The sequence below is a fragment of the Accipiter gentilis genome, chromosome 9 (assembly GCF_929443795.1).
Source record: "Accipiter gentilis chromosome 9, bAccGen1.1, whole genome shotgun sequence".
Taxonomy (NCBI): Eukaryota; Metazoa; Chordata; class Aves; order Accipitriformes; family Accipitridae; genus Astur; species Astur gentilis.
The window spans coordinates 3,096,279-3,123,203 of NC_064888.1; the positions used below are offsets into that span (position 1 = coordinate 3,096,279).

At 37.4% G+C, this 26,925-nt stretch overlaps 1 protein-coding gene across 4 annotated transcripts in view; it reads right to left on the bottom strand.

Annotated features, from left to right (window-relative positions):
- The window catches only part of CTNNA3 (catenin alpha 3), a 502,927-nt gene that overhangs the window by 454,935 nt on the left and 21,067 nt on the right, over window positions 1-26,925 (bottom strand). For 3 of the 4 annotated variants that reach the window (XM_049810861.1, XM_049810860.1, XM_049810859.1), the window contains exons 4-5: window positions 22,451-22,469; window positions 22,230-22,341 (exon numbers count right to left, since the gene is read on the bottom strand). In XM_049810861.1, the coding sequence (XP_049666818.1) occupies window positions 22,230-22,341; window positions 22,451-22,469 (131 nt within the window). Of the gene's footprint in view, window positions 1-22,229; window positions 22,350-22,450; window positions 22,470-26,925 lie in introns of all 4 variants that reach the window. The other variant, XM_049810858.1, reaches the window with a different exon arrangement.

Genomic DNA, 26,925 nt, shown 5'->3' on the forward strand with positions numbered 1-26,925 from the left:
TATAACATTCCCTTCAGATACTCTTTTACCAACTACTGTTACTGTCATTCCACCATGACATATCATTCATTAGACAGTCTTTCCTAATCAGGGCTCTACATTCCAAACTGTGATTCCACTTCTAGCTTGCATTATTTCAGCATGTGAACAACAGGTTTCTCTCACATTAAAAAAAACAACCAAACCAAAAAAAAAAACCCCAACAAACCACCACAAAAAACACCACAAACACAAAAACATTGGCTCAGACTGTATGTTTTATGCTGCCTCTGACCCTGTAAAGGTGTGTCAGTTGTGGTCAGACTGAACTTCACTGAACCACTTCACTCAAGTGAGACAAGTGAGAACAAATTCTTAATATGAAGAATGCCAGACCAACTAGTATAGGGGCTAACTTCCTGTCTTATCCTATGCTGACAGCATTTACCTAGTCTGCCATAAATCTATCATAGTCTGAGAAAAGGAACTTCAAATATCCACAGAATTTTACAGGCAATTCCTTATACACCTACAGATTTTCACCTCCTGGAGGATGGAGGCATTTAGTGATGTCCTCCAGTAGGTCTGGTACCAAAAGGCTTGCTCCAGGTCACACAAGAAAGCTATGAGAAAGCAAATTTGAAAATGTTTACAAGACATCTATATACATATCTCCCTATTCTCTCTCTTTTTCTTCACTTTCCAGTAGGGAAAACCTTATTCTAACCACCACTACCTACTGCTCCAGACTGGTTTACTTAAAGATAATAAGGTGAAATCAAAATAGCACATACATCATCTTTGATAGTGTTCAACAAATGAAGCAACCTCTATAAGTCTTGCTTTTTCTGTAGAACATTCAGATATGTTACTTCCCAGAAAATTAGGGAATGTATTTTCTCCTTTAATTATGGCTAAAAGTCATGTATCGCTTCACTAGGTGATGATTTCAACCAATAAAAACATACTGAGTGGTAGATCTATAAGACAGGGACAAAGAACTTGGCACAGTCTTTGAAAATAACATCCCTTAAGTATTTCCGATTTCAAGCCAAATTCTTATTATTTCCACAGATAAAAAGTCAGCACTTAAACCTCGTCCACATATAAATACTGCTTCTCATGCACAAATATGCAAGTGTTATGTTTTATAATATTTTTGATTAAAAACTCTGTCAAAGTTCCTGAATGTAACACTTCACAGATCATAATGTTTCATAAGCTTCTACACAAGGCTTATATAATATAGGAATCTTGACAGGTGTGTGAATGAGGACATTAAAACCCAGCAGTCTCATGTCCCAGCAAGACCTGCAAGCAAGCTGCTGCAAACAGGAGTTCTGCAAGAGTGAACCGGCAGGGGAGAAGAAGATCTGTACAGCAAACCATACCAAGAACATAAGGGAAATTTTTCAGTGTACAGCTGGTAGAAGCATCCAAAGTGCAGGACTTACAACGTAGGCTTTGAACTAGCCAGTGGGGAAAGGAATATAGTAGCACAGAAAATGTTTAGCAAGATCTTGAAATGCATTAGTGTTTAACAAGGAACGTGAAGCCAGTGGTGAGCGGAAAACTCTTTTACGTTTTATTTTAACCAATTTGGAGAAACCATGTGAAGTACTGAAAGTCACTTTAGTTTAATGATGGCACTCATTACTCTTGGGAAAGCATAATGAAAACCTGCAAAATAAACAGCAGTGTGTTCCATTAAGGCAGTTGGGCTGAATGTCATCCTATGACAACAGAAAACTCACCAATTGATAACAAAGCTGTTCAATGCTCCTTGCTACCAATGTTCCCCTGTGAGAGAGTGTGGAGATCTGCATGACAATGGAAGACTGAAAGGGAGCAAACTTGACTAGTCCTTTTTCAAACAGAGAAACCAAGGAATGAGACTAGTCAGTTACATTTAAATTCCTGGGGGAAGATATTAGAACAAATAATGAAGCACAGTATTTAGTTATCTAGAAATAAACACAGGAACGAGTATTAGCCACCACAGGTTTGTCCAGAGCAAGCCTTGCCAAATCAGTCTAATTTCCTTCTCCCTCTCTTCTTGTAGTCATAGGATTAGTAGCAAATGTCTCATAATATGACTAGATTTTTTACAGTCTCGTAAGACTTTCTCATAAATAAATGGGGAAAAAAATAGATTAAATTACTCTAAAATCAATGGAGATTCCTTAAGAGCCGTTACCAGTGATTCACTGCCACTACAGAAGAATGCAATAAATGATTTCCTGCAGGGGTCTGTTTTGGGTGCCTCACTATGCAACACAACTTGGTTAAGAAAATTGAAGCAATTTCTTGGGGGGGGGGGGGGGGGGGGGGGGCAGGACAAGGAACCGTTAGTGCACTGGAGGGCAGGATTTGAACTCAAAGTAATGTTTATAAATAGGTGTGATGCTCTCAGACAGGATACAGTTCAGTAAGGATGAGTACAAGTCATCACATGTAGGCAGGAACAGTCAGGGGCACAATGTATGATTAGAAACAACCAATTAGGCAACACTTCACATGAAACTGTTCAAAGAAAATAAAGATGAGTGTGCTTACAAGAAAAGTCAAATCACATATGTGTAAATAGAAGATGCCAGAAGAAATCTTTCTGTTCTACTTATCAACAGCATCTTTTAATAAAGGGGTAGAACTATTTCAGCCCCAGGATTTAACAGAAGATGTCAAAAGCATGACCTAGGAGGAAAGACAGAATGATTTGTGCATAGTTGTTTTAAAGAAGAGAAGCCCGAGAGAAGGCACGATAAGATAGACAAGACCGCAGCAAAGAAAAAGGAATAATCTGATTCTTATGTCCGTAGTAGAAAGCGCAAGATGCAATGATCTTAAATGTACTAAGGAGGATTCAGATTAGACATTAGGAAAAGGAACTTTCAATGAAACATAAGGACAAGAAGGAATGTTGTGGAATCCATCAATGGAGGTTTTAACAAAATTTTAGATAAAGACAACTGTCAGAGTAGGTCATAGTCTGACATCATTGATGTAGTCTATCTAATTCTGCAGTGGAATACCAAAATAATGTTCTCTTGATGTACCTTTTAGTTTATGTTTAAAAAAACCCAAACACACACAAAGAGACTTGAATATATTTTTTCTTTAGGTTTTTTCCATACTTGTAGTAACTCCCAAAGCAATTTGACACAAAGACTATTACAACACAAAGGCTTTATCAATATATTCATACCAATAAAATTCTGTCCAGAAAAGGTATCATTTATATCACCAAATAAACTCTCCTTCTTGGTATAAACTGTACCCAGATGGAGAACTTTGCTTGCATGGTTATGTTTAGAAAACTTTTTTTTTTGGTTCTGTTTTTTTTAATGCTCTTAATATGAGAGCGAAAGAAAAATTTGTAATGGCCTGTCCTCAATGATAATGGATATTCTGCAGTCAAATTCAGACCACCATACTTTTCTTCCATGAAATTCAGAGCATTTCATGAAGCAAACTATGTGTCACTGGCCTTTTCATTGTCCTGCATATTGCAGTCTTTTATTGTAAGAAAACTAACCCAAGTTCTCAAAATTCTGAATTTCCTGAAGCAACACGACTCAACTTCTTTGTGCGAAAGATCTTACCAATAAAAATTCAACTCTGTATATATCACAGCTTTATAGAGCCGTTATCCCACTATGATTCCATCTAATGCGCAAGCTTATTTCTTGTCAGAGAGATTAGCTATGCTGTGAGAAGATCTACCTGGAATGAAATTTATGATTTCCTTGCAAATGAGAAGATGCTTCCATGTGAGACAATCTAGATAGCAGAAACAGCTAAAGTTTACTCAAACAGCAACACGTTGAGCATCAACTCTGTTACCTCAACCCTTGAAAGATGACTAAAAAGAGATTACTGACTTTTGTCAGAAAGCACATGCTTGTTACCCTGGCACATAAAAAAAAAAGGGTTTTTTTTATTTACTGTCTAGACAGAGCAGAAACATTTTTTAAAAAAAAAAAACCCAAACAACTATATATACCTTTACCTGAAATAAACAGAAGATTGACAAATGAGTCTTTAAAAAAAAAAAAAAAAAATCCACCCCCCCCCCCCAAAAAAAAAAAAAAACCAAAAACAAACCACCTCTAGTTTAATCTCTGAGCACTGGCTCTCCGGCTGGAATCTACGTTGCTTGTAGACATCTTGCTGGGTTAATTGGTAGGGTAACAAGGGCCATCAGTCAATAAACTTTCTGTTTAAGCTTCCCAGGGCTTGTACATAACTCTTCAACGTATAAAAATATAACAGAGTTAGGTTGTCCTCAGCTGGCATAGCTGCAATCTTCTCCATGTTCATAAAAACCCCCTATACACATTTCATATGATTGCCAAATACAGAAAGAAATGCATATGCACAAATCACAGAGTAACAAAATCAAATATACCACAACTGAACATGCAAATTACTTCTGAAAATATTCAGTCATTCAGTTCCAGGACACAGGCATACTTCAGTCTCAACAAACTTTGAGGTAATTATGGAAAAATAAAAGTTACAAATGGTTTAACATCTGACAACCAAATCTAGTATCAAGAGTCAATACCACCACAACTTTCAAGTTTCTCATAGTTCTCACAAAAATGAAGACACAATCACTTTCTTACAAGTTAGATGACTCTAGTAAAAGATTAATCTTTCACTTATGAAACACGCCACTCCCTTACGATACATTGTATTCTTACAAATCCTGTTTTGTCATCTCCACTGCATGAACAATGCAGTCTAAAGACATACAAGGATGAAATCTTTCTTCCAAATCACTCACCCACACAAATCAAACATTTGCCCCCAGTTACAAACCACACACTTTTAAATAGCAATATTAATTTGGAAAAAAAACAAGAGTACCTTCTAAACTATATCAAGGGCAATCAGAACACTTCACTCAATAATTCTAAGTTTCACTGCAAGTAGCTATGAAGTAGAACTACATGGACACATACTTCCACAGCTCACAGAGTGGGCAAGCAAACCCGAGAATGTTTTTAACCATTTTAACTCAACAGGAAAATAGAGAGAAAACCAAACCAAAACCTTAAAACTAAATACAACACGCAAGTTGCATACAAAAAGAAAGGGTTTTTTCTCAATATTCTCCTAAACAAGGATCCAATAACATCCGTATAGAAGAAACCATAACATGCATACATATTGCTTTATCACAATGATCTGCTGTGGAATACTCATACTCTGAAAATGTCAGATGCCTGTACAAAAATAATTACTTTGTCCCATAAAAGATACAAACCACAAATGCACTGATCCTATTACTGAAGCATTCCAGGACAAGCACTCCCCAACTCTTCTGGCAGAATGACACTACCACACACCAGCACAGGAAAAACAAACATGCATTTGCGGAGCGTGTGGTACAAATGGCTGTCAGGTGCCTGTTAATGGGTGAAGCTGAAGTTGGTAAACCATAGAACAAATAGCTGGAACCAGAGAGCAAGCTGGAAGTGTTTCCAGAGCACAAACACCCCTGGTTTGCTACCCTAGTAGGCTATTACCGCTTTTTTACCCCTGTGCGTATATTAGGGTTACAAACCAGAGGCTATATAAACGTCATTAAATAGTTGGAGTGCATTGTTGTGAACAAGCAACTATATCCTAAACGGTGCAAAACATTTGGATCTCAGTGCTCTGTTATAACATTTATTTGAAGAAGTAGTTTCAAGTTTGTATATTACAAGCTCTGTCTGTAACTCATGCTGTAAATGCACTGGCCTAAACTAAGTTAGCTAGGAGGAATTTGACAATGACAGTAAAATCTTCAACCAAAATATATTATGTTCTTATCTGCAATAAGTCTCTAGATTTTTTTTCTCTTTAGCTGGTCTAGTCTTCTACTTAAGACTGCTGCTTTCCTCTCTCTTGTCTAATTATAATGTGGATTGTTGCCCTACTCAGGTTGTTAATTACTGTATGCTATTATGATGCAAAGAAACAAATGAAGAAACTCCCTAGTTTTATTTTGCATTCACCTCTTCTTGAAGCAATGCTCATTCCTCAACACCAATTTATGGGATTCATATATATTTTGACTCCCTTACTTGTCAATTTACAGAAGTCTCGTATATAGTCTTGCAAAGTATTTGGACCACTTCTGGAGAGGAAAATGACAATGAGAAAATATTAAATACACTTCATCTGCATTAAAGCAAAACAGTAGTCTTTTAATATTAATGTACCAACACGCAGTCATGAATGACACCTGTATGGAAAATAAAGGTATAATGCAGTTCATCAGAAACAAATGCACTTAGCTACATTTAGAGCACTGAACAAACATACTGCCTACTTTAAGGAGCACAATTTTTGGTATAGCTAGTATTCTGTAACTTGCCTTAAAACAACCTATCTGCATGAACTCCAAAGGACCAGATCTTTGCCATCTGTGGGAATGAGATAGATTTGAGTCTAAAGAACAGTATATGTCATGAATATTTTTCCAGGACTACTACTATAAACAAAATGTTCTCAAAAATTTAAGAAGCTATCAGGGCCCACTACTTTCTTTAGACTAGTTGATATCAGTAAGAAAAGACTAATATTTTCTATAAATCTAACTTGCTTAATGCAAGTTTTAGTAAATGCTTCACTGCCCTCCCATTTCTGACTTTCTGCATGTTCTGAATACAGTCTATTCCTTTTTTCCACTCCTCATATTACATCTTTAGTTGTACTGAATTCAGCTGAATGCCATAGTTTAAGACATAAAGTATCCATTTCTTAATAGGTTGAATTTAGTCAATCTGATGCCCCTGAAATGCAATTCCGCAAGAAAAAGATCCTCTTAATTTAAGGATGGAACATTTTTCTCTTATCGGATTACTCCAACACAAAATACCGTAACTCCATATGGCCAACCCCATAACTAATAATACATATATACAAGAAAAATGTGTTTTCAGTTCATTAGTGGAAAAAGTGTTGGCTTATTTAGGGGTTATTAGATCACCAGGGAGTTTATATGTTCATGTATTAATTCTCAGAAGACAGCAGATTTTTCAGGTGTACATTCCACAATGTAATTTATTCTATTTTATCTTCAGAGACATCTAGGCTTGTGATTGTTTTTCTCATTCAGCAGTGAGAACATTCATTTTAGCACGACCACATTCATACAAGAAATAAGATGGAACCTTGATGTATTTCATTTTCTTACAGCCTTCACTGTGGTGATTTACTGAGAGGAGAGAGTAACATGTAATAGCTGGTTCTCACAGTGGCAGCAGGAAGACACATGCTGGTTGGTATCTTTTTTCTTTTGTGTATTTTCCTCTCCCTCACCTGGACCTGTATGTTATGGGTAGTTCAACAGCAACAAAAATCAGATTTGCTTTGACACACTACTGGCAAGGCTGAGCAGCTTGCCCAGCAACAGACTGGCAAATGGAAGCAAAAAGAAAAAAAAAAAAAAACAAGAAAAAAAAGAAAAAAGATATCACCAGCAGTCTGTCTCTGCTTGAGCTCTAAGTTGCATTCATCAAAGCTATGTTCACAGATAGAATCTGGAAATTTTTTTTTAAGTGATGAAAAATCAGAGGAAAAGTCATGGTAACAATCTTCACATATGATATACAAACCATACAGAAAATAACTAGTGCTCTTTCTTATGTCATCCTTGTGCTCCATTTTCACTGCAAGTACATATTGAGTGTGTCAGTAACAGGAAATCACTTTGAAGCTATAAACTGACCTGCCAGATTTTAAAAGATTTTTAAGTTGTCTTTTGTAACTGATGAAGTTCATTGTTTCAGTGCTTTGTTGCTGATGATCTCCTGCTCTCAGGCAGTTTTCTATTAACTCTGTTCATGTATTTATCTTCACCTCCCTTGACTGTTAAGAGCCAAGAAGTAGCATTTTGGATTTTACTCCCACCATTGCTACATCGAGTAAAAGACATGAAAAAGAAACAAGTTTGAAAACTAGAAATACTACTTTATTTGGGGGTGACAACTAATTAGAATTTAACAGAAAATTATCAACCAGCTACCTAGCACATGAGATCACTGATGTTTTATGTAAGTAAATTTTGTGTTCTGTAGCCTACAGTTTTCTCCTGCCAGACTTCTGCATTTCTCTTTAGAACTATCACACACAAAAAACCCTAATAGGCCCATTTCAGGGGAAAATCATTAGTCCTAAGTGATCTCAGCAGTGCAGACAAATAATTTTGGTAATCCTATTTTGACCTCCTCATTGGAGAGCCAAGACCAGGTCTTCAGTACAGTGGGTCCAAAGAAAATAAAGCTGACAGGGAGCCATAGCATTTCAGGCAGTTGTGGATGGATGAATGCACTGGAAGTAATCAGTTATTGGGGTCCTGTGAGCAAAAGTTTCCCCAAAGCATATTCAATCCATTCTCAAAAGAGAGTTATCACTTGCCCCTTTCAGATTTCACAGAGCTGTATTGGATGTGTTGTCCAAGGCCTAAGAACGGTACATGGACAGGGAGGCCAGAGGATTGTAGACAAATTCTGTGTCTCAAAAAACATTGAAGGACCCCGCTTCCATCTGCTCTCAGAAAGTTATAGAGCACATGTGCTACCTCACCCCTCTCCCTCATACCCAGCTACATAAAATACTACAGAGTGTATAGTACACCTTTAGCATCACTGAAGTTCCCCACGTTAAATAGATCCACTCAGATCTGCACAGTAGACCAGCATCAGGATGCAGAAAAAAGTACAGTGCCAGCCCTTTTTGGTAAGCTGAGCAAGAACAGAAGAGAAGGCGAAAGGCCAAGACACAACTGCATGCTACAGAGTTCCATAGGGTCTTGCAGGATTCAATAAAAGCTGAGTCTGGTACATGGAAATGACCCAGCCTCACAGGAAATGCAAGAGGAGCTCTGCTCTTACGCCTAATACAGCCTGAAGCATAGGCAGAGAGGATGCAAAAACTACAACCCTTCCTTCAGCCAATCTCAGCAATTGCTTACAGTGACTTACACCTAAGCTCAGCTCTGAAAACCTAGTCAACTAATAGTAGAGATACCAGGGGCTATAACTGCACTTTTAAGGACAGAACTAAGTAAAAACTATTCAAAGCAAGGTAAAGTACTAGTGCTTTGCTTGGAGACAGTGTATACTGTCCCTGAGGAAACCACATGCTGTAACACATCCTGCTGCTCTTCATGTCCATCTATGATCTCTGCAACTAAGTTCAGCACCTTGTTAGCAGAGATGTCCATGTGTAGTGGTCTAGTTACATTCTTCTTTACATAATTTTTGTTTTAATATTCTCCTTCTTCCTTATACAGCAATCACTTGGTAACAAAGATTTAAGGCAGAATGTGGAGGGAGATATACATAGGGTGGGAAAAAAAGGGTGCCTCAAGAAAAAAAAAAATCACCTGCTTTGTAATGGGAAACAGAAGGAAGTACCCCAAAATCAAGATACCCAGGACTTTTCTTCCTTAAAAAAAAAAAAAAAAAAAAAAAAAAAAAAGAAAAAAAGCACTGTGTGAATAAACATGCTCCAAGGCCAGGGCAAGCCCACGAAAATCTAGATAACTGGCAGGCCCATAGCCTGATGACATTCACAGTCCAGAGCATTATGACAAAGTTTTTGAAGAGTTAGACTATTTTAAGCACTAGATGCTTTTAGCATTATGCAATGCATATGGTATGTCAGGATCTTTCCCCCAAGGTTCTTATCTAAACACATGATAAAAGATGATACAGTTTCCAAAGAGAAGGCAGAAAGCTTCTGACTGAAGGGACCTTGTCTACTGGCAGAGCTCCAGGTTCAAAATTGTCTTCCATAAATATAGTAGGACTAGGTCTATGGATAAGAGCTTAGCACTTTTATTTGCTGGAAGTAATTCCTGATGAGTTCATGATCCATTTCCAGTATTCAGAATCTGACAAACACTACAGCGTATCAACTGGGGGCAAGGAGGGGCAGACTAGAATGGAACTCAGGAGGACCGCAATCCCATCAATGCATGCAACACCATTGTTTTCTAAAAACTAGCAGAGCAGATACAATGAAGAAAGCAAGAAAAATACTACTTCAGTGATAGAGACAAGCGTTGCGATAAATGTACCACATCTGTCAAAACACTCATCTTCCCTGCAAAAGTTTTGCATGTAGTTTCTCTGTTAATTTAATCACGTATACTTCAACACTACTTAATGTCTTTAATTTTTAAGTACTTTCTCTTGTTTTTTTCTTTTAAAATAAGACTTATCAGAACTGGAAAGAACAAGTTTTGTTGTTGTACACAGAATAAATTGCCACAATCACAGAAACTTCCATCATCAAATAACTGACCCTGTTATTTTCAGCTTAATTTAATTTTTAAGATTGCCCTGGGATAGTTTAGCTATATCTTGATATGAACAATAAGACATTCCTTCCAAAGCGTGCTGACTGCTTAAAACAAACTACATGTTGGTTTTCATATATATCATTTAAAAATCCATTGATAAAATACCAAAAAGTCAAAAATCAGAGTCAAATCAAAGCCATAAAAGCAAAATCAGAGCCATAAAAGATGAACACGCTCCCCAAGACACACTCCTTGACGTGGCACTTAGGGAAATGGTTCAGTGGTGGACTTGGTAGTGTTCAGTTAATGGTGGGACTCAATGATCTTAAAGGTCTTTTCCAACCTAACTTATTCTATGATTCCTCCAAATACTCCTCAGCTACTTCTCTCTCCATTGCAAGAAACATTAATGATACCTTCCTGAGATGTGGTTTGAACCACAGGAAACCTAATTTATGCTTAATCGTGGCTTTTTGAACACAGAATGGTTTGACCTTCCTTGCCTGGTTCTGAGACAAGTTATACAGGACTCAAGTCATAACTGGAAGATCTATGTCTCCAATAAGAACAGCCAAAAGAATGTATTTTGCTCTCCAGGTAGAATGCCACTGATTCGCAAAAAGGGAAAAACACTAAAAGATACTAAACACTGTATAATTTATTCTTTTATAGAAGTGGAAAAAGGCATTTTTGAAAACAGGAGGGAGAAGAAAATATTCCCAACCTTCCTATGCACCACAGAAGCAAGCCTTCAGACCTGCCTAGCCCACAACCACAGGCCTTCCATGGTTCTGAGGCACAAGGGCATTAGGCACAGCCTTAGTTTCCAAGAGGATATCCCCCCCACTGAGCACTAGGCTTGAAAGCTCACAGGTTCTCTGGTGATATTTACACTTATCTTTCCGACTTTTCTAATTGTCGTGGTTTAACCCCAGCCAGCAACTAAGCACCACGCAGCCGCTCACTCACTCCCCCCCATCCAGTGGGATGGGGGAGAAACTCAGGGAAAAAAAAAGTAAAACTCGTGGGTTGAGATAAGAACGGTTTAATAGAACAGAAAAGAAGAAACTAATAATGATAACGATAACACTAATAAAATGACAACAGCAATAATAAAAGGATTGGAACGTACAAATGATGCGCAGGGCAACTGCTCACCACCCGCCGACCGACACTCAGCCAGTCCCCGAGCGGCAATTCCCCACCCCCACTTCCCAGTTCCTAAACTAGATGGGACGTCCCATGGTATGGAATACACTGTTGGCCAGTTTGGGTCAGGTGCCCTGGCTGTGTCCTGGGCCAACTTCTTGTGCCCTGGCTGGGCATGAGAAGCTGAAAAATCCTTGACTATAGTCTAAACACTACTGAGCAACAACTGAAAACATCAGCGTTATCAACATTCTTTGCATACTGAACTCAAAACGTAGCACTGTACCAGCTACTAGGAAGGCAGTTAACTCTATCCTAGCTGAAACCAGGACACTGATGCAAATGGCTCTTTATTGACAACCACAGAAAACCCATACAAATTTCGATATCCACAGACATACTTTGAGCTGCCCCAAAACAGCACTTAAAAGCAGTGAGAACTCCTCCGATTCTCTCTCATCCATCTTCCCTCCCCATATTACTGCTGCTTCTTTTCCCTCCTTAATGTTCTCCATCCTATCAGGAGTTTTGCAAAACAGGAAAGGATATATATCCAAATGTCTCCAACAAGCAATCCCATTAATTTTCATGTAGCTTCACAGGTACATGAAACCAGTATGATCTGATCCTGTTAAAGATCAGATCAAATATCTTGGCCATGATAATTAGAAGGAGAAACAACCACAAACAAGGATTGTGGTCAAGTTTGAGGCTGTACTTTCTCTTCTCTTTGTACTTTCAATTCTTTGTTTACGCCCTCTTCCCACGTCTCTTGGATTCACTGATGCTACTACTCAGTTCCCTTATATCCATGAGCAGTTCACAACAATTCAAAGTACTACATTTCTTTCTCTATGACCACATAGAGGTTTGGTTGTGGTTTTTTTCTTTTAACATCTGTATCAGTGCCTTTCTATTACAAAATTGTTGCAGGTTTCAATAAATTTACTTTGCCTGTGTATCTGGAAAAAGGAAAAGATCAACAGAAAAAAAACCACAGCAACTAAGACTCACCTATCAAGTCCATTTTTTTTCCTGGTTGCTAAGCCAGGAAAAGCTTAATCACTCCTGAACACACAGAATATTTTATTCTCTTGTCTAGTAGGTTATTATCTATTTCAAAAGTACAGGATATAAATCATGAAGTTCATACTGATTTGCCAAGGAGAGAGATGTGTGGTGCTCACAGCTGTGTATTGGTTTAAGTTTACATTAGTCCATGTAAAGCTTACTGCTGATAAAATCTCCCCCAGCAATAGGTCTAAGTATAATTAATGGAAATTACCACAAAGGATTTCAGGAGGAACATTATATCTCAAAAAGGAAGACTAAATAAAATAAACATCAAAATAAAAGAAAAAAAATAAAGATTGCTTGATATCTCCTGGAACACTTCAAAGAATTTTTCTTTTAGCTGGGAGTGTTAAAACATGGGGAATTATTATAGACCCCTCTCGATTCTACTATTCTTTGGACTCTTCTAAAAGGTAGAATGCTTTGTGTCTCTCCTGAACACAAAACTATTCAGGAAGGAAATAAAATTACAACTACAGATATACTGAAAAAAAACAAAGAAAACACACACACAAGCTATCTTGGTACTCTCTACATAGAAAATATCTGTGGAAAAAGTCTACCCATGCCACCAAAGTAAGACAATTTTTAAAAGTTTTTCCATTATCTCAAAGTGAATTATACAGTAACAGTAATACTGCTGTGTCTTCTTAATGTTCATTCTGAATACAATTCACATGAATTGTGTGCTGGTAGGGGACAAAGCCAGGCCTCAAAGTAAGAGGCAAGCAATTTAGTTTTAAAACACTTAATTTACTGAAATTGCTCCTGTCCAATTAGAATAGATTCTGACCTTAGCTATATTGGTGTAAGTTTATAACACTATTAACTTCCTGGAACTACTTCACATTTAAACCAGTATAAATAAAGTCAGTTCAGAATACAGAAACTAAGTATTGAAGTCAATAAAATAAAATGGAAGGCAGATGACCTGATATGGTTAATTGTCATTAATTAATTGGAAGCAGGTAGAACAGTATAGAAGTCCCCTGCAAAGTGGATCATTTACAATCCTTGATTATTTCCTCAATACAGAAGTTTACTGAAATGTAATCTTCTATTCAGAGGAGCTTCCATTAACCCAAAAATGTGTCATATAAACTTGAAGTATGCCCAGTTCCGATATGTTTCTCAAACCACCACGCTCTTACCATTTCCAATTGTTCTCAAAAACTTTGTATCCCTCAAAGCCATTCAGCTAACACGGGGTTTATTTTATTAGGCACCATAAACTTATCCAGGGCTTTTTCTTAAAAATTATGACTCATTCCGTTATGGAGAGAATTCACGAATAAAAAGCTGATTGTGTAGAGATGACAAGATTTGCACTGATTACAGTTCAGATGTGGATCATAAAGCGGACAAGACAAGCCACACAGAAACACAGCTTCTGTGTCTCATTCTGTGTGTATCCTGGATGTTCACAAGTGGCTCAGAGGAGCCCAGCAAATCAGCCCAGAGGCAAACCACTGTCAATCATCCGATGCACTGTATGCCCAGAGAAGCAAGCTGCCTCTCACTGCAACAAGATCAGCACAATTTTGTATCTGTAAGGAAATAGTACTTCAATCGCCCCTATGTTCTGAACTAAGCAGGAGCCTGCAGCCACTGTACTGGGTTGTCTCATCTTTCTCCAAGAAAGGTGGTGTCTCTTCAGCTACAGAAACTGCCTAGGCACCCCATGCGGTATCCCAGAATGCAGACCCACAATGACTTCCCAGGAACTTCCAGGTGAACTTGGACTACCGTGACTATTATCAGAAGAACGCAAACCCAGACAACTTTCAGAAAAGATAGTGAAGTAGTTTCCAATTCTTTGTGGTCTTAGAAAATATTAGAGCATGCTGAAACAGTTTAAATGTGTCAATTTCCAAAGTCCACAGCAAAAGATACCTGTTTGATATCAGCATTTAGAGGTATGAAAGTATACCTTTTATAACTTTAAGGTCAAAGAATGGAATTTCTTTCGGAGGCTGGCTGAATTCTACCAAAGCGATGACTTCAGTGCTGCCAGGATTTTACAACTAACAGGCCAGTGTACCAATAATCTTGTCTTTAGTTGGTTTCAATCAAATTTTTTTAAAAATCATCCATTTAAAGTAATTAACATATTTTAGATTACTAGACATAATGCTAATGCAGCAACACATTGATTTCTCCTGTATTTGTTCATCAGAAGTGCTGGTGACCACTTGTAATTCTGAAATCATCCCAGAGATTTCAAGATTTTTCCCATTTTGTAGTGGACCAGAAAATGAAGCACTTTGAAAAACCTTTGTCAAGAGAGAGACACACACTACCCAGAATTACAACTATAAAACTCACTAGACCATGTCGGTTTAAGCCTCACAAATCAAACAGAACAGGAACTTTAATCTGAATTTGGAGCAAATACTATTTTTGGATAGAAGTCAGTCTGTCCGTCTCTTGCTCTTAAAAAAATGTACGCAAATACAAGTTTTTAATAAAAAAGAATTCCAACTAATTCCAACAGTTATCTGTGCCAGAAATGTCACAGCTAATGACTACCATTTCAGAGTCTAGGCTCTGTAGCACAGAATTATTCCTTTGTGCATTTTAATACACAGATTCATTATTTCACCTTTACTCTCAGCTAAATCATATAACCTACTTTAGAGCGCTGTATCTGTCCCACCCACAGTTATTCCTCCACATCAGATGCTCTTTATTTCTGTCTTCCTTCCAAGTGTGAGGAACTCAAATTATTTAGGCCAGAAAAGTTATCATTGAAATAAGAGCAAGTAGTCACTTTGTCAAACCACTCTCTAATCCTAGATTCTCAACACATGCACCTAAATCTAGTTAATGTCACAGCATCTTCAGCAGCTCAGAGAATACCTTTTTATTTAAAAATACCAATCATTAAAATAGAGAGCCTGACCTTACAGTCTCTGCTTAAGAAAACCCAATACCACTTTAGGAAAGGCTGAAGGAATATGGCTCACAGACTTAATAAAATTAATTCTAAATCACTTTGTTTCTCTTTTGAGCACTGAATGTTTCCACTCTGAATCTCTGCATCATCCTAAATTTGCACTGTATTGTCTTGATATAAACCAAAGAGAAGTAAGTCCAAACACTGGCTTCTATGGGAGTGGTTCTCCAGTAGTCTCTCATCTGAGCATTTTGTCCATCATTAAAATTCTACTGGGTACCCACTACATGGGTACTGGTCTCTTCTATCATTAACTAGTAATAGGATGAGAGGAAATGGCCTCAAGTTGCACCAGTGAAGTTTAGATTGGATATTAGAAAATATTTCTTTACTGAAGGGGTTGTCAGGCATTCAAACAGGCTGCCCAGGAACATGGTGGTGTCACCATCCCTGAAGGTGTTAAAAAAAAAAAAAAACGCAGACGAGGCACTTCAGGACATGGTTTAGCAGGCATGGTGGTGTTGGGTTACAGCTGGACTCGATCTTAAACATCTTTTCCAACCCAAACGATTCTATGATTCTGTACTCTGCTACACAAGATCCTGCTTTATTCATCACATTGCCTAATCCCCAATATGCTTACTGATGTTGCAGGCAGTTATAACAGTCACACTCGGAACCTTTGGTGGGTACAAATTAAGCGGTAGTAAAAAGGTTCAGCAAGGACACCCCTGTTTGCAGAGCAGATTCTATCTGAAAAATTATCTTTTGTTTTCCCACATCTTTGATTAGGGCTAAATAATTAAAACATACACTGCTATGGTTTATACCTGAAGACCAATCAAAAGCCACTATTACTTCAAAGGATAGTAAACTACCTGCAAAATGACATTTTTCATGGCTTGTACTTAGCTGCCCAATGAAGTGTTGCTAAGGGGAAAGGAAAACCTCTTCATCCATTAAGCAAACCATATAGATACACAGGACAGACAGAAGCAATGGCTAAATGACAGAGCTATAATCATGGAACTACCAAAAATGTCAGGTAGCTGAAAACAGACCTGTCATAATTTTTCACCCTCTTAGCTACTGAGACTGATTTCCTGTTTGCTTTTTTCAAATGAACGCATAAATCAATTATTTTAATTACACAACAACATGATAGATAGTTGTTTTTATGTCACGGGGAGATAATAAGCTAGAATACTGGAAATACAACCTATACTCTCATTTTATAATTTATATTGTGTGACTAAATATTAAAGGAGAAAAGGAAAGAAGGCATTTTCAGAAAAGCCCATGGGGAATCAAATGCCTACATGTCCTGAGAATTACTCTAAAGTGAAGTGCTAGGCTTGTTTGAAAATTCCTAAACAAGAACTCAACACATCCAACCCTGCAGAAGAATAGACAGTGGCAGAGTGAGAAATGTAAGAGTAAACAAACTCACCCCTTTATTAATCCAGGATAGCAATTCAAAAGCCATTAATTCTGCCTTTACCCTCAAATACACAACCAGATGTACTGTCATTAAGTCTAGGAAAAAAAGTTACAAATTCTCATTCAAATTCATTGAATAGCACAAGTCTTAAAAATTTCCATAACAATTCCTGCCCCTTGATTTGCATCTCAGTTACTGCACATCTTTTAGAAAGGCATGGATTATGGATATAAAGGCTACAAGCAGTGATTAATGTACTGCACATCTTAATAAGCCATCTCAGCAGTTAATTGTCAAAAACATTCATTTGCTTTCTGGTTTGAACTTTTCTGACTCCCAACCACTGTATCTTGTCATACTTCTGTGTACTGGAATAAAGATTTAGTTAAGTACCTGTATTTGTGACATTTCCAAGCCCTAACCTTTTCCAGATAAGCTGCAATGACTGAGCTCCTTAAGTTTTCCATCATAATGCTTGTTTTCTTGACAACAAATAGTTCACCTCTACTCTGAACTCCCTCCAATTTCCAGCATACTTTTTAAAGTGTTTGTCACACAATAAACCTGCCAGTTGATAGGTGATAATCTCTTTTGAGAACCTGGCTCCAGTTTCTGGAGTAGAGCACTTTGGTGAACAAATCTCATGCTCAACACAATGCTATCTTCAACAGCAAAGAGAACAATCAAAGGTAAGGAATAAAAGTGCACTTATTCCATTTTAACAAAGAGAAATGCCATTTGACTGTAGAAACAAGTCTTTATTCCAAAATTAAGACTTTTAAAATGTAAATTTGACCTGTATGATCATGAAGACAACTGCAGTACCAGTAATGATGGACTGCTCTGAAGAAAAACAGGTTAAGGGCTTTGCTCCACCTCCTGGAAGCATTATTTCCCATGAGCAAAGTAAATTACTCTGTGCCCCATAAACGTCTTAGAAACTGTAGAAGGGCTGTATCAAACGCAACTTCTTTAGACATTTCAAAATAAAACAATCATCAAGAAGCAATCTTAGAAAGTTTCTAAAATGAAATAACCAAAATGGTTTCACATAGACTCAGTCTCTTAATACACAATTACCTTGAGGGCATACAATCAAAATCAGATAAGTAAGCCTTAAATTAGCATACCTTTACACTAAGATACAGCTCTTGCTTGTTCACGTACTACAGTTCTGTTGTCAACTGTTAGATTATCACATTACCAGAGACTTCTAGGCAAAAACTAAGTGTCTTTGAATTACAGCCAGCACTGCTACAGGCATCCTAAAGGCACTGTTAACACTAAGAACAGCAGCAGCAATAATTTTTCAGTTTGACAGGTGCTAAATACCACTGAAGTGGATTATAATTCTATTTTTATTGTAGCTATTGCCCAACACTCCTGAAATGAACTTACAGTAAGATCATTATAATGAATGGCCTTAAACCAGTACTGTTCCAGCTGAACAATATATGGACAACTTCCCTTCAATAGGCACAAGGTCCCATATAAGGAAGCATGCGCCTACTACAGTATTCCAAGAAGGATGGATCACTGAGTCCCCTCTTATCCCAAAGTGCTTTAACATTTTGTCCCATCTCATTTCCCTTGTAAATACTCATATTGCAGATGTGTTAATATTTAGGTTGATACAATACAGTGCTCAATGTAAAGCTTACTTAACTCTTGTTGGAAACGTTCCAGTAAGTCACAGAGCAAGAGAATAGTTTTACTACTCATTGTGGCAGAGAGCTATTCTTTTTTAGTCAAATTTCAGAGATGGCAGTCAGTATCAAGGAAATAAAAGCTTGTTTTAATTCAAAGGAATTGCCAGGCTATCTCTTGGACAAGAAAGAAAAGCTACATTTCTTGGAGACGGGTATTTCCTGGAAGGCATTAAAATGGCAGACTGGCTATAAACTGATAATCTCAACCCAAATGAATTTCTCTAGTGGATGCAACCCAACCCTAGAAGCATGCAGAAAGATTACGTCACTGCAAGTTAGATGGATGAAGGGACATCCATCTGGATGGCGAAGAGAGAGTGCTAAGTGAGCAACTTATTAACAAAATCATAAGATCACCAAAAAGCAAGTAATTTTAAGTCAGTTCAGTGCACTGAAGCATCTCTATATGCAAGGTTACACAAATGCCAGAATGGGAGGCACAGGAACATGAAGCCCATGCTAGGGCTGTGGGTGGGTCTGCAGTAACCAGCACTGAGCTTGGCCAACGTGGCAACCACAACCTGAGTGTGAGCAGATCCTGTGCATTTCTTCACCTGAATCATTTATCAACATTTGCAGATTGTTGGCCTACATTCCACTGTTGAGTATACACATTTTGGTTTTACTGCATCTTCATCTCACCTGACTTAAACATACTTTCAACTAACTTGGCTAATAAGCCATCTCTCTTGGAAAAGCATGGCAAGTCTGTAGAGATAGAGATGTGTGTTTCCCTAAACAACAGTAAGAAGGAAAGCTCTGACACACAACAATATATTTGGGAGCAGACCTGAATATGGTGGGAGTTCATCACAGACAGCAACAGTACAGCAACAGTAACTAGACCTGGCATATAGATGTGATTCAATACTTCGTATGTGTTTGGGACACAGAAGAATGGCAAAGAGCATCATTCAGGCTTCTTGACCACAATACTAGAGGTCATCCACACAGTTCAGCTTTGCAACATTGAAGTCTCCAACTCCAATGACTTCCCATCTTCCTCCTCTGTAATCACCAAAGAATTCAGCCACCCTGACAAATTCCATACCACCTTAAACACACACTCAGCCTATCTGCAAAATTAGAATCTGAAAGCTCTAAGAAGTTTCACCAACATATGCTAACAACTTTGGGGTTTTTGTATAAAGACAGACAGAACTGAATTCTTGACCTCACTGCCCATTTTAAAGACACATTTCTATCGGCAATCTGCTGGCTATCTGAAAACTCAAGGCCTTCTATCCCATTCTGAAAATTGCCAGTTAAAAACAACTTAATACAAACCATCATCCCAAACATGTTTACCTCTTGCACACTTCTACCACTCATAGAAGTTTGGTCTATATTTATAAATCGGAGTCAACATGGGAAATTTTAAACATCCCTTAAAAACCACAGTTTTAATTTCCCATCTGTCCTGTAAACTTCACCACTGAAGAATTACATTGCTATATTGCACTTTATGTCTCATTTCTAAAAAATAAAGACAGAAGCAGATAACCATATTTCATTCAAAAGCAACATTCACTACTTTGACCACATAAAACACTAACTTTAACATGAATGCATTCATATTCACATTGTATACAATTGTTTGCCTCCAAACAGATGATAGTGGCTCAACATTTTGCCAGTGGGGCTATGAATATACCCTTAATCTAGTAAGAAATCATATAAGTCGTTATCAATTGAATGCACACACTCTACCAACTCAGATACAAATGTCACAAACTCAGAACAGCTTCAGTCTCAATCCAGGTCTGTGATTCTTGCACAGTAATCAAACCAAATCTTAATCTTTTTCACAGAGAGATCACTTTCTTTTCAAAGCAGGTCACAATTCACAGCATCTTCTATAATAAATAGATAAGGTAGGTTTTCAAATCCCTCACTGCAGATTCTCCAGCAAGTTCTATTGAGACAAAAATCTCAGTATCAAAACAGGTAGAATACTACTCAAGAAAACCATGCAAGTACTGATCAGGTACACAATGCAAAATAACTTAGACACAGAGAAAAATCTCTAGTCTCCCTCATTTGTTTTTGGTCTGGTTTTGGGGGTTTGCCTTTTTTTTTTTTTTTTTTTTTTTTTTTTTTTTTTTTTAATTTCAGGCTTTGTCTAGTTTATTTTCTTGATAGCATTGTATAACATTTTAGAAAGATTCAATCACAGAACAGAAGATAGAACAGCCTATCTTCTGTTCTGTGAATAAAAGCAGGAAGTGATTTTACACCTAATACACCATTAGTACCTCCAAATGCAAAAGCTTCTGCCAACACAGTTAAATATAGAGCAGAAACAGCACGGGGAAATATATGCATGCCTGATATTAAACAAGGATGTTGAGATTCTCCAAATGGCTTGAAAGTGCAAAGTATTGAGATGGGAATGATAATGAAGATCTGAAAACAGGAGAAAAGATGCCCTGCTCAAGGTGAAATGAAGTATGTTATTGAAGCATATTCAGAGTCTGCTAGAGAACCAGACATACATCACTTGAAATAACAAGGAATTTTGCAAAGTCAAGAACAAGAATTCAGGCTAGAGAAAGCTACTCCCAATAAAAGTGTGATGATAGCCTGAGAAGTAATCATAGAATTTACACTTCCCTGGCTCAGAAGTACTCTCCAAGCCCTTGCATATGTGACATTTATTATGTTTGACATAATTATGAGATCAGATAACATAAACCCACATTAGTTGCCAGTTAAAACGTTGTCTTTTGGTTGCTGGCAGCCCCATGTCAAAGAGCACAAAGAACTATGCTATAGTGCTATCAGAATAACAGCTCCCACCACACTGAAACTCACCCAAGCCAATTGCTCCCTCACCTCCCTATCTAAAGAATCAAATATTCATGTGTTCAGATACCATCTGTCCCTGAACCCTTTCCTAATTTTTAACCATCTAATCAATTACCCGATATAAACAACTGTTAAGTGATCTGCCCCCAAGCAAATGAAGTGTTTGACAACACTGACACCAAGCGACAGAATTCAGAAAAATATAAACCAAAACAACACCCACGTAGAAATATAGCATTTCATCAGTATGCTCTGAAAGAGGCAGTCTCATTTAACCAAGAACACAAAAAAAGTAGTGAAGACCTATTGTGAGAACTGACATTTTCACAGAAGCCATGCATAAGTGACTGAAAGTATGTCCAACATTAAATACATGTTAACAATTCGATTTAACCTTGATTTTTGCAAGCATGAGTCAAAGACTGCATACACTTCAAAGTTTTATGCAATCTAGCCTTGCAAATTCATTTCTAAGGAAGAAAAAAAAACAGTCACAGTCAATATCTGATTCCATTAACTTATGGGGATTTAGTTCATTTTTCAAGTCAAAAAATCCAAACAGTACTTTTATGCCCTTTAATTTAAACAAAAATTTCTTACGCGTTAATGCAAAGTTTAATAGTCTGCTACGTCTCACTTACTTGCTTTACCTGTCTTTCTCTCTGTTGAGAAATCAAAACCCATGCAGTCCAACATCATATGCATTAAATAGAACTGTCACCCCTTCTACTGGCTTACCTGATGACATTACATTAAGTATGAAACCCTACTAATAAAACAATAACTCTATCAAACACATCAGTTTTACCACTCATCATGTTTATGCCCAGTATTCTATGTCTTCCTACCAAGCTTCCGTGTTCTTACCTGCTGACGTTTGTATGCCAAATAATCAAGATTTTCCAGATCTTTTTGCAACTTCTGGTAGGTTTTCTGTAGATCAGACTTACTGGATACATTTCTTAAAGATTCGAACGTTCTTTGAAACTGTGATAATAAAACAAATACCATCATTCACACAGTTGCTGTATTTTTCGCTGTATTAGGATTTTATTCTATTACATACTCATGTTATAGAGTTGTGTCACCTCTTGAGTATACCACTTTCTAGACATTACTACAATTCTGTTTTGAAATCAATCCCAGAATTCAAAGCATAGTACATATGCCCTGTTTAATTAAATTAAATCCTCTAACTTCATAGGTCAGACTTGCATAAGACAAAACACTAGCAATCAACACAATCTCTAAAGGTTAGTTCTTCTTCTATGCCATGTTACAGGATGGAATATATTAATATAGATTCAATTTTTTCAACTAATAAAAGCACATGCCACTTCATACAGGCCATGAACTCCTCATTCTATCAAGCATAACAGTAGATCTTATATATAACAGGGTGCTTCTTATCAAGTTAATTTACTTAAGAGTAATTTGCAATACCAGATACTCACCTTGGGCAATGTGCTCCCATTCTGTATGAAAGCTGTGACAACATTAATTATACTTCATTACAGATCTTACTTTTAAATTTAAAACTTCTTTCATGCATACGCTATTATTAAAAATAGTACCAGTATTTTTCAAAGAGATGAACAATACCAGCCCAGCTGTAGGGAACTGTAACAGAAAAGCTAAGATTTGTGCAAAAGAATGGGAACTACAGCTGTCTTGCTACCTTCATGAAATCATGAACCTTCTCCTCTGACTTTCTCTGTTTCCCCATCTGTAAATATTCTTCTCCACCTCACAAGCATGTGATGGTTGCAAAGCTGTAAGTAGTTTAGAAATATTTTGTTATAACAGTGATTACCACCAGTAGCAAGTCTATAAACATTTATTTACACTGGTATAATCAGGAAGAACTACATATCTTCTAAATCCATTCAAAATATTGACTTAGCTTACTACAGTTACAGGCCCTGTAGATAAAGCACCTACTGTAAGCTTACATGTGGTACTGATATCCAGGGAATGGAGCAAAAGACCAAAAGAAATGGACTGCTTTCCAGTCAGTTCTGGAAAACCGAGCACTTCAGTAGTAACTACAGCGCACATTTCTCTATACCTTTGCTAAAACTACAGTCATTGAATTGGTAAAATGAACCATAGGAGTAGAAGGAAAAAAACTCCACTCATCTTTAGTCACCCTTTAAAAAGCTGACAACAGAATTGCCAGCTAGTGCTGACCATAGATGTAGACCACGCCACAGTGTGACTCATTCTGTGGGCATTTGACTGAGATCAAGCCCAAGTTGTATAGGCTGTTGAACAGCCACTAGGCAATTCCTCTTTGGGGATAAGCAGCTGCAGTGGATTTCAGCTGACAATCTACAACAAACAGATATATCCTGGAATCTTCAGGCAAGTTAGCACTTCCTGTTTGTCACATTGCAGCCTTTATTTAAGCCTCATCACTCTCATAACCAAGAAGCAAGTTAAGGCAGTGTTTATATCTATTTGTAATTTATCTTACTGTACCTTACCCATCACCCCTAGAGGTTAACTGGAGACTTTCTAGTTGCATTTGAAATGTTTGCTACCAAAAAATAAAAGAAAGCTTTCTCACCCAAAGTATACTTCACTGAATTCTATAACAACATGGGTGACAGAACATAAATGCTAAGACAAAACCACAAGACTCTATTATTTTCTGTTTGACTTCGTTATCTTTCACCTTTTGTAGGATCTGTTGTTTTCAGATTTTATCTCTGCTCCAGAGTTGTTCTGAAAGCCTTGAATTTGCGATGCTTGCTTTCACCAGTTCCCAGTCCAGGAAGCAATTGCTTCCAGGTGGAAGCAATTTAATTACAACATCTGCAAGCAAGACCTGACTACAGTTCAAGCTGACCAAAAGCTATCCATAGTGGTCCCTCTTTATATATGTGTAAGAAACTGCTCATAATATATCTCTCCAAGTTCATCATACGCCCTCAGCTCCAAACCATGACACACTTCTCCAGACATTACCCCAAAGTTGCTGCACCTTGTAACAGGGTTGAGTAATACAGGGAAAAGGTCTCTTAACAGTTCCCAAACTCACTAAGTGGACATAAGGTACAGTCCTTTTTTGATTTTTTTTTTTTTTTTTTATCATCAACATGTTAGACTACAATACAGTTGTATAGTTGCAGAACCACCATCATCCTCTTAAGGATGTACTTAATCCCATAGCTTCAATTCTTCTTTTGGCGGGAACTCTACTAGCAAGCATACTGACTTCCTTATGTCCTGAAGCAACCCAAACATTAATAATGCATTTGGCTCTCTGGAAAGAGACAGAAGAACCAGCATGTGAGGATGAGTAAATACAAACCAAATGTTTAACTATAAGGGTAATATACTCCAATAAAATAGACAGGTAATGGCCAGGCCATCCACTTCGAAGTCTGTCTTTAGATGCAAGGGAAAAACACTTTTAAAAAACTTAATTCAAGAGTGAATAAAAAAACAAACAAGCAATTTTAAGAAAACATACATATGCTCTTTCCAGTGCCATCAACAGGAAATCAAAAAAATGTGCCTTGGACAAACAAAGGTTATCAGAACATGTTTTAAACTTAAAAACCATATCTGGATCTTTCTGTATCATTCTGTTATCAGTACAAACCACCATTTTTGGATGAAAGGCAAGAAAACCTCTCGCACTGACACTTTCACTGTCTAGAGGTGAAAAGAAATACTAATACTCTAGAAGGTAGTTTTTTCTCTCTCTCACCAATAACCAAATTTAAATAATCCTAAGAGATCCACAGAAGCTCTTTTTTGCCTGTCACTTTTTCAAAGTACTTTAAACATAGTTTCTAGAAGTTGATAGGTAGCACTGCTTTACTACTTTTGCTCTCTGTGGCACCACGGGGACCTACCCAGACTGATTTTTCCTCTGAAGAAAGCTGGACCACAGGCAGAGAAGAAATACCAGTATTTCAACAATTCTGAAGGCTGCTTCTGTTTGACAAGTTACTGTAAATAGCTTTGTAGCACAGATACTGCATAGACAACTTCGTAACTTTTCAAAACACAAGAACATTACATTACATTAATGAACATTACAACATTCCTTTCACAATAAAAATAAACCAAAATCATCAACTGTAAAACGAGAGCCAAGCACCCTGGCACTAAAACACACAAAGTGGATAACACACCAGACGCTATGTCCTGAACATGCACCATCAAAACATCACTGAACGAAGGTTGTGTGCTTATCTGACTGGAAACCAACACACAATTGATGTCTAAGTGGAGCAACTCTCACAGTCCCATTTTAGGTATCTTGAAGCAACAAATACCATCAAACTCTGAAAGTGATAAAGATCCTGAATGTGGATGGACCAGAAGAATGTTATTAATATGGGCTCTTCCTAAGAACAATGCCCCTGGTTAGTATGGTAAAGTTCGGCAACCTCCTCTCAGATAATGATCATGGCTCTACCTAATTAGTAAGTGTAACTGTAAGCACCAGGACTAAATTTCCTATAATCTCACAGCTTATTTCTTGTAATGCCAAAGAAGAGATGTGAGCTCTGACTGAAGTTCCTCCTGCAGTAAGGCTGTTTATAAGGGCTAGACTCCTCTGGTGTCTTTATAAGCTCCTGATGTAGCCTTTTTGGCGTTTTCTCCACTATCCATCTACCTATTTTCAGGAACCTTGGAACTTCTGCTTTTCTGTCATGTAATAGAAATGAGGCAATGAATTCAAAGAGAAGAGGCTGTGACAGAGTGGTTGCGTAATGTTTCAACAGGAAATCATACTAAAATTTTGATACTACTTAGGTTAAAATTTACTGTTTTGATCTTCATTCAAATTAATTTATTCAATTTAATAAAGACTCAAAAGTCTCTTCATACTGTAGCTCTGCATCTTTCTATAAAAGGTTAAGGTCACTGTTCACTGTTGCTAACGTTCACCTGGTGCTAACATTCAACTGTTGCAAGGAAACCGATTCATAATATGAGTATTTGTGGAATAATCAATGATATTAAAGGCAATCGCTGTCTGATTTCGAAAGTGTAGTTTAATTATTACATTTCAATAATGTAACTTTGCAGCTGCACTTCATAGCATCCTTTATGAAATCCCAAGGAAGTAAGACTGAAGGGAAGGCTCTACACTGCAAAGAAGCAAGAATTGGATTTGTTTTCAAATCTTTTCATTTAAGTGTGTTTTTAACCCAGCAATTGTGTTTTTCCTCTTGGAAATAGAGCCACTATATTCCATTTGGTTTTCTTGTGCTCTGGTAAAACAGGTTCAGGAGCCTTCAGGCTTGCTTACATCAAAGAAATTCTGGTACAGTAGTACATGTTGCAGGCCAGTTAGGGTCCCTTCAAAGCCATGTTTCTGACTGGCAAGAAAAGAATAATGCTCTTTTTTTTCAGTGATTCCCATGCTAAGACCAAAACCAGATATTATATAAACAGAACTACAGTGACTAGGGAGCCAATTCCTTAGCAACAATTTGTTACAAGACAGTTAAGAATGTGGCTATTTCAAGGGAAGCCCTAGGGGCTGTAAAGCCACCAGTCATTAGGGAGTTAGAGTGGTAGTCAAGAGGCCACCATA